The 16,986-nt window shown below is 36.1% G+C and overlaps 1 protein-coding gene across 4 annotated transcripts in view; it reads right to left on the bottom strand.

The window, feature by feature from the left end:
* Positions 1-16,986, bottom strand: part of LOC129954180 (uncharacterized) — a 169,465-nt gene that overhangs the window by 13,383 nt on the left and 139,096 nt on the right. For all 4 annotated transcript variants that reach the window (XM_056067919.1, XM_056067920.1, XM_056067917.1 and 1 more), the window contains 2 exons: positions 16,827-16,957; positions 5,177-5,225 (listed from right to left, as the gene is read on the bottom strand). In XM_056067919.1, coding sequence (XP_055923894.1) covers positions 5,177-5,225; positions 16,827-16,957 — 180 coding nt within the window. The remainder of the gene's footprint in view (positions 1-5,176; positions 5,226-16,826; positions 16,958-16,986) is intronic.

The raw sequence follows: 16,986 nt of genomic DNA, 5'->3' as shown, positions 1-16,986 counted from the left end.
ATAGTTTTTCAATAGTATTTCACCTGATGTACAAAAAACACATCACTATTCAAATTATTCCTAACGTTTGAAAGTTTACCTCATTAAAAGTAAAATTAAAAACTACATATAATTAATGTGTCATTTTATTATATTGTACTATAATTAAAATTCCAGTAAAACATACTTCCACTATAATGAATTATCACTGTTTCATACATTCTGTTTGTTCCCGTCATAATAATTTGTCTTCGTATTTTTTCTTTAAGGAGAGTGAACCGCACTTTTGTAAAGTAGCCCTCAGCATTTTTTTTTCTTTGTGGCAACTATGCTACTGCACTATAGTTCATGGCCACTACTTTTACGATATAAGAGAATCTCTAGGGTTTGTTTCAAAGACTTTTAAAGACCAAACACATGCCAGACTTACAGCAATTTCTTACTTTGTGCAGTTAAGATTAACGAGAGGGTGATTGTAAATTGATCACATTGTTGGAAGATGTAAAATCATCTTATATCAGACGAATATATGAGATAGTCAAATGACCGTGACACAAGTATTTGAATACTAAAACAAAAATTAAAAGGAATTTAAATCTTTAGCAATGATTTATTTTACAGTAGTTACAAGTTTTAGGATAGGATTGTGTTTCTAACTCAAAAAAAAGCTTTGATCAAACACAAATTTAACTAAGATGGGCTAAACATTTTACTTATTTAAAGGAAAGAACTCGTTTCGTTAAAGGAAACAAGTGTTTTGGTATAATAAATTAAACCTAGTTATAATAATGCAATTTTGTTCAATATGAAAAGATTACAAAAATCAATTAATGTACCTAAGCAATACAAAAATACTACAATTACTTCAAAAACAGTTGGATTTTGCCAGCAGGTTTCTACATCTATTTTAACAAACAAAAAAAAACAAGTTCGCTTGCGCATGTCGATAAATTATTTGCTTCGAAAACTTATTTTATATCCATCGAAAAACTTCTGCGCACGCAGTTGCGTCGCCCCAGTGTCACACCAATGTGTGATTGTTTTTAACTAAACGAGAGCATTCTGTTTAAAATGCAGTCTTTTAGACACACATAATGCTGTAGAAATACATAAATCCTCACTAGCAGCTGCCATGCTCACTCAGACCAAAGCAGCTTTTAACCTACAGATATTTCTTTTAAATATAGAATAGAATGAGATTCACGGAAAAATAAATCGTTCATCTTTTGAATTGCTCGCACCGAGTTGTTTCCTTTTTTCTTTTTGCTTCTTTTTAAGCGTTATTTTTGATTGAAATTGTCTAGAAATCCAAAACTTTGAGATTATTATAAAAAAATAAATCCGCACTATATAATTGGAAACTAGTTTTCAATTGCGTCATTTTGATTAAATATGTAAAAAGTTGACGAAGTATTAGCACAATAATTAGCTCTAGCCATAAAAGCTATAAATTGAACCTGTACGAAACTTTTATACCGACTGAAGATGTTTTCGAAACTATTTATACCGATGCGATGCCGACGTTACGAGAAAAATATTTGTTCTTGTCAATATTCTGTTTTGTATTTTTTTGTTTAATTTAAATCGTCGAACTTTTTTAACCTTTTTATAAGACCAAACCGTTCGAAAAATGTTTACAAACTAAACAGTACATAAATAAATGGTCTTGAAATTCGAAAGAAAATATAATCTGCAGATACAACAATGAAGTTTTCGAAACGCTGAGAAGAAAGGGACGAGCAAAGAAAAAATAGAAGCGTACACTAAGTACAGTAAAAACAAAAAAAAAATCTTTAATTTTAAATTAAATAAAACTACTAAAAAATTTAAAATTATGCATATTTTTGCAATTTTTGATTTGATGGTTTTTCATGGCTTGGGAATTTTTTTTAAGTGTACTTCATTTTAAATATGTTTTTGGGGTACATTTTACTTCATCTTTTGAATGCATAAGTGGAAAAGTGCTATAAAATTCAGTGCAGTAGAACTTTCTGTTTTACAAAATTATACAAATCATTATTTTGTAAGTTTTTGTTGAGGTATCTAAAAAACATGTGTGTGAAAAGATGCAATTTTTTCGTCTCATAGATATTTTGGATTGTAATTATAATTTAAAGAAATTAACGATTTTGCATTAAATATTCAAGCTACATTCTTTAATAAAATGAAAGACTACGTTTTTGGATTTTTCAAATACTATAGCAAGTGTATATGTTACCGTTATTTTTTTTGATATATTTTTTCAGTTTTGTATGGATATTTTAGATACGATTTTTTTTTCTTGTCTTAAACCAACTTACTGGCTGCACATTTTTTCAAAAATACTAGTTTTAAAACGTTTAAAGCTAAAATAGTAAACATATTAAGAAGAAAAAACTTTTATATAAGTAGACCTAAAATGGCTTGCTTGAGACAGGCTGAACCAATTTTAATAATGTTTTGAAAAAAACTTGATTTTTCTCTCAAATGGAGTACATTTTATCAACACTAAGTTAAAAAGATAGTGTAGATGTTATAGGAGGGACGAATATAACAATGGATAAGGTGTACACTCTGTTTTTTCAATGTATTTTGACACCGAACAATTCAGAAGAGTGCCCTAGGTTAATCAAAGTAGTTTTTATCCCGAAAGTGGGTAGGCGAGGTCACGAATCCGCGAAGGACTTCAGACCAATAAGCTTAACATCTTTTGTGCTTAAAACCTTGGAACGCATTCTTGATTTCCATATTAGAGAAATCCTAGTTGGACGACCTCTCGAAAGCTCTCAGCATGCTTATCTTAAGAGCAAATCTACGGAAACTGCCCTCCATGAGGTAGTGCGTACTGTAGAACAAAAAATCCATTATAAAGAATTTACTCTTACCACCTTCCTAGACATAGAAGGTGCTTTTAACAAAGTCTTTACCGAATCCATAGAAGAATCGCTCGTTAAGTTCGGTGTAGAAGAATCTTAACATATGGTTCGATTGTGTGGTGGCCTGCAAAGCCTATAATATTGATAAGCTAAAGAAGGTTCAGCTTGCGTGGGCACCACAGGGGCCATGCGTACTTGCCCAACGGACGCTTTAAACGTTATTTTGGATTTTCTACCAATCCACCTTTTTATTAAATACAGAGTTTCCTGCAGCGCTTTAATGCTGAAGGAATAAAACAGCTGGTTGTCAAAACCTTATGGTCACAGCAACACAACGAAATTGATTCCCTCAGATATTATCTCGGTAGACACTGACTACTGCACTCCTACTTTGAGCTTTAGTAAGGGTTTTAAGGTAATTTTCCCACCCAGAGAAGATTGGGAGGATGACATCGTGTCGATAGGTTTCGACACAACCATCTTTACCGACGGCTCAAAGATGGAGTGCGGAGTTGGTTCTGGGAGTCTTCTAGTCCCTAAATGTAGCCAAATCCTTTATGCTTCCTGACTTTGCTAGCGTTTTTCAGGCTGAACTGCTGGCAATAAGGAAGGCATGTAAGATACTTAAACAAAACCCAAACCAAAACAGAAATGCGGCTATCTTTACAGACAGTCAGGCAGCTGTCAAAGCCATTAGCTCGCCCATATCCCCATCTAAATTGGTCCAGCAATGTCGCGATGAGCTTGCGAGCCTGAATATTAACCTCGGTGTCACCCTGATCTGGGTTCCGGGCCATAGTGGTATCGTGGGAAATGAACGGGCTGACGAGCTAGCCAGGCAAGGATCGGCCCTTCATAGCTCATTTGCGGAAATGGTTAACATTCCTCTTAGTGCTGTGAAAGGTAAAATCTTTTCTATCTACCAAACTGAATCAAACCGAAGGTGGAGCAATTTACCCAACTGCATTATATCGAGGAAGATATGGCCCACCTATAATGAATCCAGTACAAACGTTCTTCTATGCAGGCCAAGGCAAGACATAGCCAGGATTGTTGCGGTTTGTACCGGACATTGGCCTATAGGAGTTCATGCACAGAAGTTGGGTATCTCTTACAACACTTTTTGCCGTAGTTGTAGTGACCAAAGAGAAAGTGAAACGATAATTCATTTCCTCTGCAAATGTCCTGCTTTGGCAAACACTAGAATGAAATAATTTGGAAAAGCATTCTTTCACGAACTTGATGAGCTATCTGAGACAAAGATTAGAGACCAAATCTTTTTTCTCAATGTGACAAAATGGCTCTAACATAATCGCTATGAAGCTTCTCTATAAATCTATCCCTTTCAATGAAAGGTCAAATGAGTTTTTGGTATCAAAACGGCGCACTACAGCGCTAATTGGATCTCAGGCTAGGTGGCTTTGAGATCGCCATTTCCACCTACCTACCCCAGGTTAAACAACGTTTGCTAATGTGGGATACGTGGTGGTATTTGTTTTGAAAATGGCACAAAATCAACAAGGAATTACTCCAACATCAAGTGTTTTGAAGATGAAACATATTTCTCAGAAATTATTTCAACATTAAAAATAGCTTTAAATGTGTTTAAATCTCTCACTACACTAAACCTTTTCCTGGTGGTCGTCGGGGTTCCAAATTAAAAAAAAGAAAGATTTTCATGCTAGGGAATTTGTTCTAAGATTGCTTTGTAGGTGAACGTCAAGATCTGAACGAATTTAATATAATGGCTTATTGAAATTGAGTTTGTTTATTCTACAATTTATTTCTTCGAGACTGCCTTTTAGTTCGGATTTGAGGAATTTGAATAAGGTAACAAATTTACATGCGTCGCTTAATTATTTTTCATTAATTCATTTTAATATAATCCAAACTTTTCGAGAAATGATCAATCTGACAATTTAGTATAAGAATTTGATCTAAATTTTTGTTGGCATTTAATTAATAACACAAATTGTTAAATCCAATCCAATTGCATCAATACTTATGTTCTGTAGATGTTAATATTAATTAAAAATAAAAAGTTAATTGTCCTGCCCAGGTTTAATCATACGAAAATGTGAAGTTATCTATTGTCATTTGAATCATTTAGTAACCTACCCTTTAAGTACCATATATTAAATAACAATTTCAAATTAAAGATAGGAGAACTTTTTTCTCTACTTTTAAAATTAATGCTTTTTATTTTAAATAAAAATAAAAGGACGAATCAAATTGGGAAGTATGCATGAGGAGCCATTATCATTTTTTAAAAATCTTCGTAGAAAAAAGCTTAAGGTTAAACTCCTAAAATTATTTCTGATGAATTTTAAGTTTGTACTTACCTAAATCTGATAAATTAACCTTTTCTAGAAAGGGATCAGCAACAGGCAACTGTAAAAATGTAAGAAAAAAATGCAGTTAGAAAATATTTTTTTCAAAAAATATAAATACGAGTATTATATATATATATATAAATACGAGTGGTGAGACATGTTTTTATGATATTTTAAAGTTATTATTTCAAATTTGAATCAACGCTTTAGGGGTAGGGTTTTATCAGAACTCATGTAAATGAGGTGAGTGCATTAATAAAAGGAAAATAATCTTTTTCAGCATTTAAGAATTAGAATTATTTTTATTTCGTAGTGCAAGCCATAGAGATTTACACAACCAACCATTTAAAATGGCGGCACACGTAAATGCCAGGAATACACGAACTTTAAACTCTATGAAGATATATCAGATCGATCAATGAACTGGCTTTGTCAGTGGAGCCAGGAGCCAGGCAACAAATCTTGAGCTATAGTTATATTTATATGCACTAAATTCGGCAACATTTGCGCAATGAGCGCACACGTTCTCACAGAAGAGAAGGATGACAACACTAAAGATGTGTTTTTCGAGCTCTTGGACAAAGCATATAAGCAGTGCCCTAGCCAGGATATTTTAATTTTCTTTGAAGCTACTAATAATAAACCCCTGGTTTGATGAGGAATATCGGCAGCCAAACAGCAGGCAGCCAAAGGGGCTGCATAACAAAAAGGAAGATCATGAGAAGCTTGCGGTAAAAGTCACAAGTCCATAAACCTCGAACCGAAGGCTTTAAAGACGAAAGTGGAAATGTCATACTACTATAAGTAGAACCGCAGTCATTGCGGAGGATATGGAAGGACACCTTCTGAAGACTGCATTATGGCGAGTGGAATTTCGTTGTCAGGTATAGGATGATCCTTTCTACATAGACGACGAAAGCCAATAATCTCATCTTCTCAACTAAGACGTAGTAAAGACTGTCAAATTTAATCTGAAATCTAACAAAAACGCTGGAGCTAAAACGGTGAGCTTTTGAAAGAAATATGATCTAAAGAAAGCATGCTCGATATAGGGAAGCTCAGTATTGTTTGCTCCATACTGAAATAGGAGACCCTTTAAACTGCACCAACTATAGAACAATCAATCTCCTTAACATTGCATGTAAAATCTGCTCTGCCTTAATATGTACATTTTTAAAGCTCATCGTAACCTAAGAACATCAAGTCGAAACCCACCATCTTTCCATGGATTTCAAGGTCGCATATGCAGGATGACCATGAAATATTTCGCTACTCTATAAAGGTTGAAAACAACTTAACCGAACCTTTTAATATTAATAAAGGCTTTATGCACAGCATTCACTGTCACGTGATTACTTTAAAATTAAGCTTGAAAGAATATTGAAAAGCTTCCAGATCAACACTAGAGGCATCATCTTCCAAAAGTCTGTCCAATCACTGGCATATGCTAACGACATGGATATGATCGGAAGAAAGATGTCAATAGGACTTCTGTGACTTTTTGACATAAAGGCAGCAAACGGGATTTTCGACCAACGAGGGCAAAACAAAGTATAGGCTGTCACCAAGGAAGGACTTAGAACACCGAACGACGCGAAGTGTCGGTTAAAACGTCACAATCGACAGGCGTAAGTTTTGGGTATGAATGCAAAAAACAACACCAGCACAGTGCTGAGATCAAATTTAGAATTATTCTTGCTAACCGCTGAGTGATTTAATTTTTATTGAATTTTGACTCTTCTCCATACAGCCCAAACCATTGTACGCTATTTCTTTGGGCGAAGAAAGCAATTGAGTAGTTAAGCACTCTCTCAACCAACCAAAGTGTCGCTATCATCATCCCCGTCCTGCTATACGATGCCCTAAATTGTCGATCATCTCTTACGGAAATGGCTACACAGTTCAACATTCACCTATTCTGGGTGCCGGGCCATATAGACATTTCAGAAAATTGCAAAGCTGACGAACTTACAAAAAGCCGAACAACTTTACCTCTGGTGGCTCACAATGCTAGCATAGGTATCCAATTAGCTACATGTAAACTCATGCTAAAGCAAGATAATATAGAGAAAACAAACTTCAGTTGGAATGATACCACCACCTGTTTAGCGACAAAACTTATTTGGCCTAATCTTAGCGCCAGGCGCTCAAAACAATTAATCTCTCTGAGTAGATTGGACATTTGATACGTTATAGGTGTCCTGACTTTGCACTGCGTAATAGGAAGGCATGCTATTCGACTTGGAGCCCCTGCAAATGATGCATGGACGAGGAGGAGACAATCTCTCATCTTCTGTGCACATGCCTTGCCTTATCACAAAGACGTAGAATCCACCTTGGAGACTACTACTTCAACGATACCAGCGATCTAAAAAATTCTGACATTATTTGTCTCCTACTCTTCATTCGAAGATCCAATTGGTTCGACGAGTTAAGCTTATCAACTGATCAATGTGGTATCACAACGGACCATACTTTGGTCTAAGTGTGTTGGACTTCCCAAGCAACATCCACTTTAACCTAACCTAACCTTACCCACAGGACAGAAGAATAGAGGAAAGCGGCGGATCCAGTGAAGCGCACAAGTGGAAAGTGACCTAATCCCACTTGAAGTGCGCAACTGGAGACATCTAGCTTGGGAGCGCTAAATTTTTTCAAATGATAGATTTTTATTTCTAGGTAGGTACATATTGACATATGAATGTATAAATTTAGATACCTACAATTGTTCGTACCTAGGTACAAAAACAACGATATGCGTATAGACATATAACGATAGTTTATTTATTTTTTTTATAAAAGAGTTAGAACCCAATTTTTACCCAAGTACAGGTAAAATTTATAAGTACTTGCATATTCGTAATTTTAGTTTTTTACTTAATACTAAACACAAACGCTTTATCAGCGTATAAGATCGACTAATTTTGCTGTATCTACCATCGTCTCCTTTACTTTTGTGTTTTTAATCAGAAATCTAAAGGCTTTAAACCAATAATATAAAAACTAAATTGTACTTATACAGTGTCGGCCAAAACTAAACTAAACTTTAATGTGTACATAAATTTCTTAGGCTGAAATGTACTTAGTATAATCACAACGGTTTAAACTAATGAATTTATTATAGATATGCAATATAAAATATAAAAATGAACAAAACATTGTAATAATGACCGGTATTCAATTGTGCATGTTGTGCTATGAAACTTTTGTAAGTATCAACACTATGCATATCCTACGCTTTTTGGAGCTCTATTTCATTATAATTGGAATTAATTCAGGCTCGTGGCGATTACCTCTTCTAAAAACTATACTAGTTTTGGAATGTTGCACACTTCAGTAATGTTTCAAATGTATGTTCAATATTGAGGTTATAAAATGAATAAACAATTTCTACTATTCTTTGTAAAACAACCCTTTTTGAGCTTACCAAATTATGCACTCTCTAGCGACACAAGCGTTGCATCTTTTTTACATCTTCTTAAGTTTAAAAGACTAATATCTACAACATTACAGACAATACAAAAAACTATTAATAAACTTGCCCAAGAGCCTATCTTATCCATGATCTCAGATGCTGATAGTACCAACTGAATTTTCTGCGAATTATTCAATGTTTTGTAGGGATTAGAAAGGAATTAATGTGTCCTTTTTCGTTCCTTTTGACGTTTAAAAATCATTTTATATTGACTTTATTTTTAGTGGGTTCGATCTTTTTGACCCCTTTAACTTGGCCTTTAAAAATTGGCAAGATTTGGTTTCACATACTCTACACTGCACTGCACCCGTGGCGTGATGGTTAATGCTTGGACTGTCTTCAGTTTTTCTGCGAGGAATTCACAAATCCTCTAAAAGTAATTCTTGTGATAAAAAGTACTTTCTCAATTTAGCCGTTCTGAATCCTGACATTACTCGCACAGAAATGGTTGCGAGTTGTTGGTCACTAGAACCACAGATAATAAATGTATTATCTGTGCCAGAACCTTCTTCTCTGCGAGCTGTTGCGGTACCTAATTTATTTTTTATCAGTTTTACTACTATGAAACATAATACATAAATATATATTATATTACATAATTTAATGAATATATTAACGAAGTTAAAGAAGCCCAAGATTACTTTCACTGTTACATTGTTATTCACACAATATTGCTAACATTTTATAGAGTGCATTGACTTCAAGTAATTCATGACCGTCAAACGCATATACAAGCAAACAAATCTGCTTCAGTTAAAGAGACTTCATTGGTTTGGTATTATTTACGTTAGTCAACTATAAACATGTTCTACTAAGAAAATATATTCTTCAGGAATCTTTAAATATTCATTTTCGCCCACTTACGAACTGATCTCGCTTTCGCATTAATAAACATTCGTGTATCGGTTGAACTGTTAAATGGTTTGAAAGTGACGAACCATGATTTTGTTGTTGAGTCACTCTGGAAAACCGACGAGCTTCAGTCAAGTTTCCCGCACCGGTATAAATGGAGTTTTTCAAAGGAATTTCTTTTTGAGTGAATTTTAATCCATTCGGAGATGAGTCTTTTTTACGGTAAACCGGTGAAGAATGTAACGATCGCGATTTCCTCTGAGGTGGGGTCACTTCGGATATTGGAACATGATCCACAACAATATCCGGTGCAGGGGTTCGTTGTTGAAGGTTTTTCGTTAGAACCGATAATCTTGATATTGATGGAGACGTATCAACTAAAGAATATCGCCGAAACATTGTGCCGATTTGATCGTGGGTGATAAAAACAAAAGAAAAAATATATTATTATTGGAGGAAAGCGGGACTCACACAACGCACGTCTTATCATCAGCGGATTTGAAATGAGACTGCAGACTGGTTTGTTTTTATTTCGCGAGTATTCATCACGAGAGCCCGATTTACCTCATCAACACCATCTGGTTGAATTTTGTATTGCTAATCGACTGAGATATGTATATGAATTTACTTGATTTATAAACTGAACGAATGGAGATACAAAAAGAACGAACAACAAACCAAGCTAAAAGTAATAATAATACGGTATTACATACATATTATCTTATGTCTAGCCATCAGTTAACTAATACCTTGATATGGGTTAGTTTCAGCAGTAGAAGTGCAACTAGTTTCAAGTTTTTAATTTACATATTATTTAAGAAGTGGAATTTAACAGTTAAAAACTATCTATTTGTGGTTGAATTCAATGACAAGATTGATGTTATGATTTTTGTATATATTCTTTGTTATTATAAATGCAAGTAATGTAACCTATTCTAACCACAATAAATTCAAATAGGCCGTTGTACTACTGATGATGCTTTTTTCATGAAAACTAGATGTGTATTTTTGTTCCAAACTTGAAACGAAAAGGTGCTAATAATATTCAGAGCGCAAGTTAAATATGACTACCTACAATATGTTTTGTTTACTTGAAAGCTTAAAAGGGAAGCACATCGTAGGTAGGAAGGTAGAAATGGCGATCTCAAGGCAGCCGTTTTGATACCAAAAACTCGTTTGACCTTTGATTGAAAGGATAGATTGATAGAGAAGCTTCATAGCGATTATGTTAGAGCCATTTTGCCGCATTGAGAAAAAAGATTAGGTCTCTAATCTTTGTCTCAGATAGCTCATCGAGTTCTTGAAAGAATGGTTTTCCAAAGCATTTCATTCTGGTGTTTGCCAAAGCACGACATTTGCAGAGGAAATGGATTATGGTTTCACTTTCTCATTGTTCACTACAGCTACGGCAAAAGGTATTGTAAGAGATACCCAACTTCTCTGCATGAACTCCTATAGGCCAATGTCCGGTACAAACCGCAACAATCCTGGCTATGTCTTGCCTTGGCCTGCATAGAAGATCGTTTGTACAGGTTTTGTTATAGGTGGGCCATATCTTCGTAGATATAATGCAGTTGAGTAAATTGCTCCACCTTCGGTTTGATTTAGTTTGGTAGATAGAAAAGATTTTACCCTTCATAGCACCAAGAGAAATGTTAACCATTTCCGCAAGTGAGCTATGAAGGGCCGCTCCTATGATACTACGATACCACTATGGCCCGATCAGGGTGACACCGAGGTTAATATTCAGGTTCGCAAGCTCATCGCGACATTGCTGGACCAATTTAGATGAGGATATGGCCGAGTTAATGGCTTTGACAGCTGCCTGACTGTCTGTAAAGATAGCCACATTTCGGTTTTGGTTTGGGTTTTGTTTAAGTATCTTACATGCCCCCCTTATTGCCAGCAGTTCAGCCTGAAAAACGCTAGCAAAGTCAGGAAGCCTAAAGGATTTGGCTACATTTAGGGACTCAGAAAAGATCCCATACCAACTCCGCACTCCATTTTTGAGCCGTCAGTAAAGATGGTTGTGCCGAAACCTATTCTACCCAATTCTCTCTCGATGGGAAAATAACCTTAAAACCCTTACTAAGGTTCAAAGTAGGAGTGCAGTAGTCAGTGTCTACCGAGATAATATCTGAGGGAATCAATTTCATAGTCTTGCTGTGACCATAAGGTTTTGACAACCAGCTATTTAATTCCTTCAGTCTAATAGCGCTGCAGGGAACTATGTATTTAATAAAAAGGTCGATTGGTAGAAGATCCAATCATCTTCGACTGAAGTCCCCACTTTTTGCCGAAAGTTTTGCAGTAGGCGTAGAAGGCAACACAGGCCTTCTTAACCCGTACTTCAATATTTAGTTTCCAGTTTAGTTTAGGGTCGAGTATAACTCCCAAATATTTTGCACTGGAAGACAATGATAGAATTTGACCGTTGAGTCGAGGTAGCGCGAAGGGCGGTACTTTAGTTCTGGTGGTAAAGAGCAACAGTTCAGTTTTACTTTGGTTAACTCCTAGTCCACAACTCGTGTCCCAGTTGCTAACTTTCTTCAAAGCTGACTCCGTGATTTCACTAATCACAGAGGTGTATTTTACTGACACCAATAGCACCAAATCATCCGCGTAGGCTACCGCCTTCACTCCACATCTCTCTAATTTAACGAGAACTGTATCCATGACCAGAAGCCATAGAAGAGGCAAAAGAACATCGTAGCACATTGTAGTTCTGAACTGAATCAATAGAAATAATTGAAAGATACTGGGTCACTTCTTTAAATGGACAAATAAAATTGCTAAACCCTTGAAATTGGAAAATTTATTGAAAACATACTGAATCACAAACAAAAATCAGTTTAAGCCCAACACATCTCGTATTATGTACTTTATTTTTCTTGAAATTGTTATTGTTGACAGACGGTGTTTAAGATATGGTCTTACTGTTTTTTTGTAGCTTCTTCGAGTTAAGGTTTAGCTAGCGAAACTTCGATGTTATGGCTTTAAATAATGGATGAGTTGATACAAGCTATATTGAGCATATCATAAAATATTGACACTATTTCTTATCGATTGCATGACGAACGCCACATTTAGTTGCATTATAAAATTTAAACATTCTTAGTTTTCTAGATGATGGGATTACGTTTTTATCTTCATCACGAGATTAAGTAAATAAACCATTTATTAATGGGCTTAGGTTTATATGAGAAAAAAGTAAATGGCCCATCGAAACAAATCATTTAAGTGCTAATCGTCCTGTTACGCTTGTTCTTAATTGTTCGGGGATTTCCCTTTTGTTTATTTGCAAAAATCCGAAAATAGTCAATTTAAAGAGTTGTTGTAGCAATTGTTTTTTTTTTTCCTTGACAATATACTTCGCAAGAGGTAGAGGCAGAAATTCCTCATCAGTGGTATATTATTATATCGACAATTTATGATCATTAAGTCTGATATTTTGTAAATGTATCCGACTGTATGGTTTGTATTCTAAATTCTTTATCATCAAATCATAAATGCATTATTAAAAACTCAAATCTTTCGCGACTCATGCAAACAAGGAAGCTACTGTGCTAATAGGTTGTTAAATGTCTGTCCATCAAAGATGTTACTTACAACAAAACACCGAAGAGTGCATGTAGTTACTACATGCATAAATCTTAAGTGGTTGCAGAGATGGTGTACAAGTCTTTTTTACAATTTCTTCTCAAATTTTTATTGTGAAAAAAGATTTTAAAGTATCGACAGACTTTGCCATATTATTCATTGAAGGGGCTGGTCCTCAAGCCATACGGAAATTATTTGTAAGAGAAGAAGAAGTTTGCCCCTTCTAAGTAGCCCGCACATTTCACTTCTTACCTCGAATTTTACTAAGGGACAAATTCATTTATTCAGTGCCCATCTTCAACATAGGAAGATTGATCTTAAAAACCTTTTTGTATTTATTACCTTCAGGGAGTATTCTTTCATCCGCAACAAACGACATCACAGTTATTAATTAAAATTACCGTGCTATACAGAAACAAAGTACAAAAAACACAGATCAATCCAAACAAAATATGTAAAAGTTACACATAAGCTAACTATTCTTAAGAACCATGAGTACACTTCTCATATACAATAAACAATAACACTTTTAAGCTAGACAAAAAGTCAACAAAAATCAAATAAAATTGACAGTTTGAACTTAAAAATTAACTAATGCTCAATTTAGTAATCCATTCAATTTAAAAAGTTCAAATTTATTCGACGTACCTTACCAAACACTCAAACAACTAAGGGTTGAATTCTCAATAATCGTAGGCAAATCGACTGGAAAAGTAGTAATTTGTAGCTTAATTTTGTCATGTTAGAGATAAAAAAAATGGATACGTTTGTATAAAATCTAAGCACGGGAAATTGTGTGCCCCAAAAAATAGGGGACATTCTTTTAAGAGGATAGTTCACCAAAGTTTTGGCATGTAGCACAATACAGTAATTGGTCGCATTCACAAAGTTTGTGGCTACGTAGTCAAGGGATTATGATTGGCTAAATCTAACAACAAAAGTATTTGAAATTTCTCCTCCGATGAAGTGTAGTGTTTCAGATTCTAGAAGGAAAACAAAGTCTCAAGAAACTGCAAAAATAGACATGATCTGTTGCCTAGCCAGTAAATATTTGAATAGTGTTCAATTTGCCCAGAAGTGGAATCGGCTAAGGTGATTTTTCACAAATGACAACAAAGTGATCGTATTCGATCGATGTAAGGTTATAGTGAAATTGGTAGCTAAAAATTTGTCACAACAAAAATGTTATAGTCATTTTCTAACAAATATATGTTGTTTATAAATATATATATAGCTACTAGACGCTTACACAAGTAAATTGGCTGGTGTTATCGCCACACTTAGATCAATGTAGATCCATCGGTGCTAAGCTTACAGAAACGACAGGAACATTTTCTCAGTTACATTCTTGTAATCCGAAGAAGCTGATGTTCAAATGACATTTGTCCTTTTCCGATCGAGTCTCTAATAACCTCTTAAGGAGCCCCATGCTGCCTGCATTAAGCATTGAAAACCAGTGGCAACATTGCCTTTCAGCCATCAGAGTTGCCGCCTCTGAAGTGCTAGATTTCACACGGCCACCACAGCGAAACCCCTGGTTTGACGACGAATGTCATAACAGGAATGAGGTTCGTAAATTTTACCAAAAGGTAAAAAAAACCTCCCAAGGGTACCAGCCACGAACCGAAGGCTGTTAAGACGATCAGGGGAACATCGTAGTAGAACCGCAGTCGATGCTGAGAATATGGAAAGATCACTTCTCCAAATTATATAACGGCGATGACGAACCGAATTCCGCTGTAAGGGAAATCTACCGAGCAATGTCTTGTTTTGGCATCCCTGTCAAACTTATCCGTTTATGCACAATGACGATGGAGAATGCACGCTGATCTATCAAGGTCGGAAAAGATTTCACCGATGCAGTTGATGTCAAAAAAGGTTTTAGACAAGGCGATGCACTGTCATGTGACTTCTTCAACATCGTTCTGGAAAGAATTGTGCAAAACTCAACCGTCAACACTAGAGGCACAATCTTCCAAAGGTCCACCCAAACACTCAGATGATATTGACATAATTGGAAGATCAAAGCGTGATGTCAGTGGAGCGATTTTGAGCATTGCGACGGAAGCGAAGAAGATGGGTTTAGTGGTCAATGAGGGCTAGACCAAGTATATGCTGTCATCAAAAAAGGACACTGAACGACGACGTCTTGGACAAAACGTCACCATGGACAGCTATAACGTTGAGGTAGTTAAGGACTTTGTCTACCTAGGCACCGCTATTAATACATACAACGACACCAGCGCTGAAATCAAACGAAGAATAACTCTTGCAAATCGCTGCTTTTTTGGACTTAGAAGGCAATTGAGAAGTAAAATCCTCTCTCGAGCATGTAAAATCACCATCTATAAGACACTTATCATCCCGGTTCTCATTTATTGCGCTGAGGCCTGGACCCTGTCAAAGAAAGATGAGAGCGTCTCAGGATGCTTCGAGGGAAAAATTCTTCGGGTGATTTTTGGTCCCGTATGCAAAGGTGGAGAATGGAGGAGAAGATATAACGAAGAACTGTACGGGCTGTACAGCGACACTGACCTAGTTAGCAGAATTAAAATCCAACGGCTTAGATGGCTAGGTCATGTAGAGCGGATGGACATCAACGCTCCAGCCCGGAAGGTCTTCGAATCCAATCCCGAGGGACGGCGCAGTAGAGGAAGACCGCGACTCAGGTGGCGCACCCAGGTGGGAGAGGACCTCAACCAACTTGGCGTGCGAAACTGGAGACATCTAGCTAGGGACCGAGCTGGCTGGAGACGCTTGTTGGTTGAGGCCCAGGTCCGCCCCGGACTGTAGCGCCACCTTAAGTAAGTAAGTAAGTAAGTATGCATAGGTGGAGAATGGAGGAGAAGATATAACGAAGAACTGTACGGACTGTACAGCGACACTGACCTAGTTAGCAGAATTAAAGTCCAACGGCTTAGATGGCTAGGTCATGTAGAGCGGATGGACATCAACGCTGCAGCCTGGAAGGTCTTCGAATCCAATCCTGAGGGACGGCGCAGTAGAGGAAGACCGCGACTCAGGTGGCGCACCCAGGTGGGAGAGGACCTCAACCAACTTGGCGTGCGAAACTAGAGACAGCTAGCTAAGGACCGAGCTGGCTGGAGACGCTTGTTGGTTGAGGCCCAGGTCCGTCCCGGACTGTAGCGCCACCTTAAGTAAGTAATCCGAAGAAGCTTACGACATTCGAAAAAAAAACAAGAAAAGTAAGAATGTTATTGTTGATAAGTGATCGTCACATTTTTGATAATCAAATTGACTTTCTCCGAGCTTTTCGTCTGTGTAAGATTTTAATCGGACGGAAAGACGAAAATGATGATGATGCATAACACTATTTTAATAACAAAATATTAAAAATTAAATACTACTACTACATTATTATAAAATATTTTTTTCTAAAAAATACTTTAGTTTTGGTCTGACAAAAATCTATATATTACAAGGAATGTTCGTTTATTTTATCGTATAGCTATACAAAATTTTGAAACTGTTACTAAAAACAAAAACAACAAATAAAGTTGCTTTAGTTTTGGCCGACACTGTACATAAATATATGGTATGTACCGTACTCTTCTTTGTTTCTGTTCAAATTTTCTTTGATATTGCTCAATTTCTAAAGTAATTCATTTGTTTTTACCCGCATTCAAAACCAGCCTTTCTTTGCTGTTTTCAAAATAATTTTATTTTTCGATGTATGTAGTATATATGTATGTGTAAGAAAAAAATACTTACACCCCTTGAATCTCTAAACAAAATGGCCGCATGATATGGATCCAAAGTACCATCGCCTCTTAACCCGCGGCTAGCCCCAAGTGATGCACGTCTCTTTTCTAAATCAGCAGAGGCACGTCGCATATGAGCACCTATAGAATATGAAACAATTAAGTTTTTC

The sequence above is a fragment of the Eupeodes corollae genome, chromosome 1 (genome assembly GCF_945859685.1).
Source record: "Eupeodes corollae chromosome 1, idEupCoro1.1, whole genome shotgun sequence".
Lineage (NCBI taxonomy): Eukaryota > Metazoa > Arthropoda > Insecta > Diptera > Syrphidae > Eupeodes > Eupeodes corollae.
This window is presented reverse-complemented; position numbering and strand designations above follow the sequence as displayed.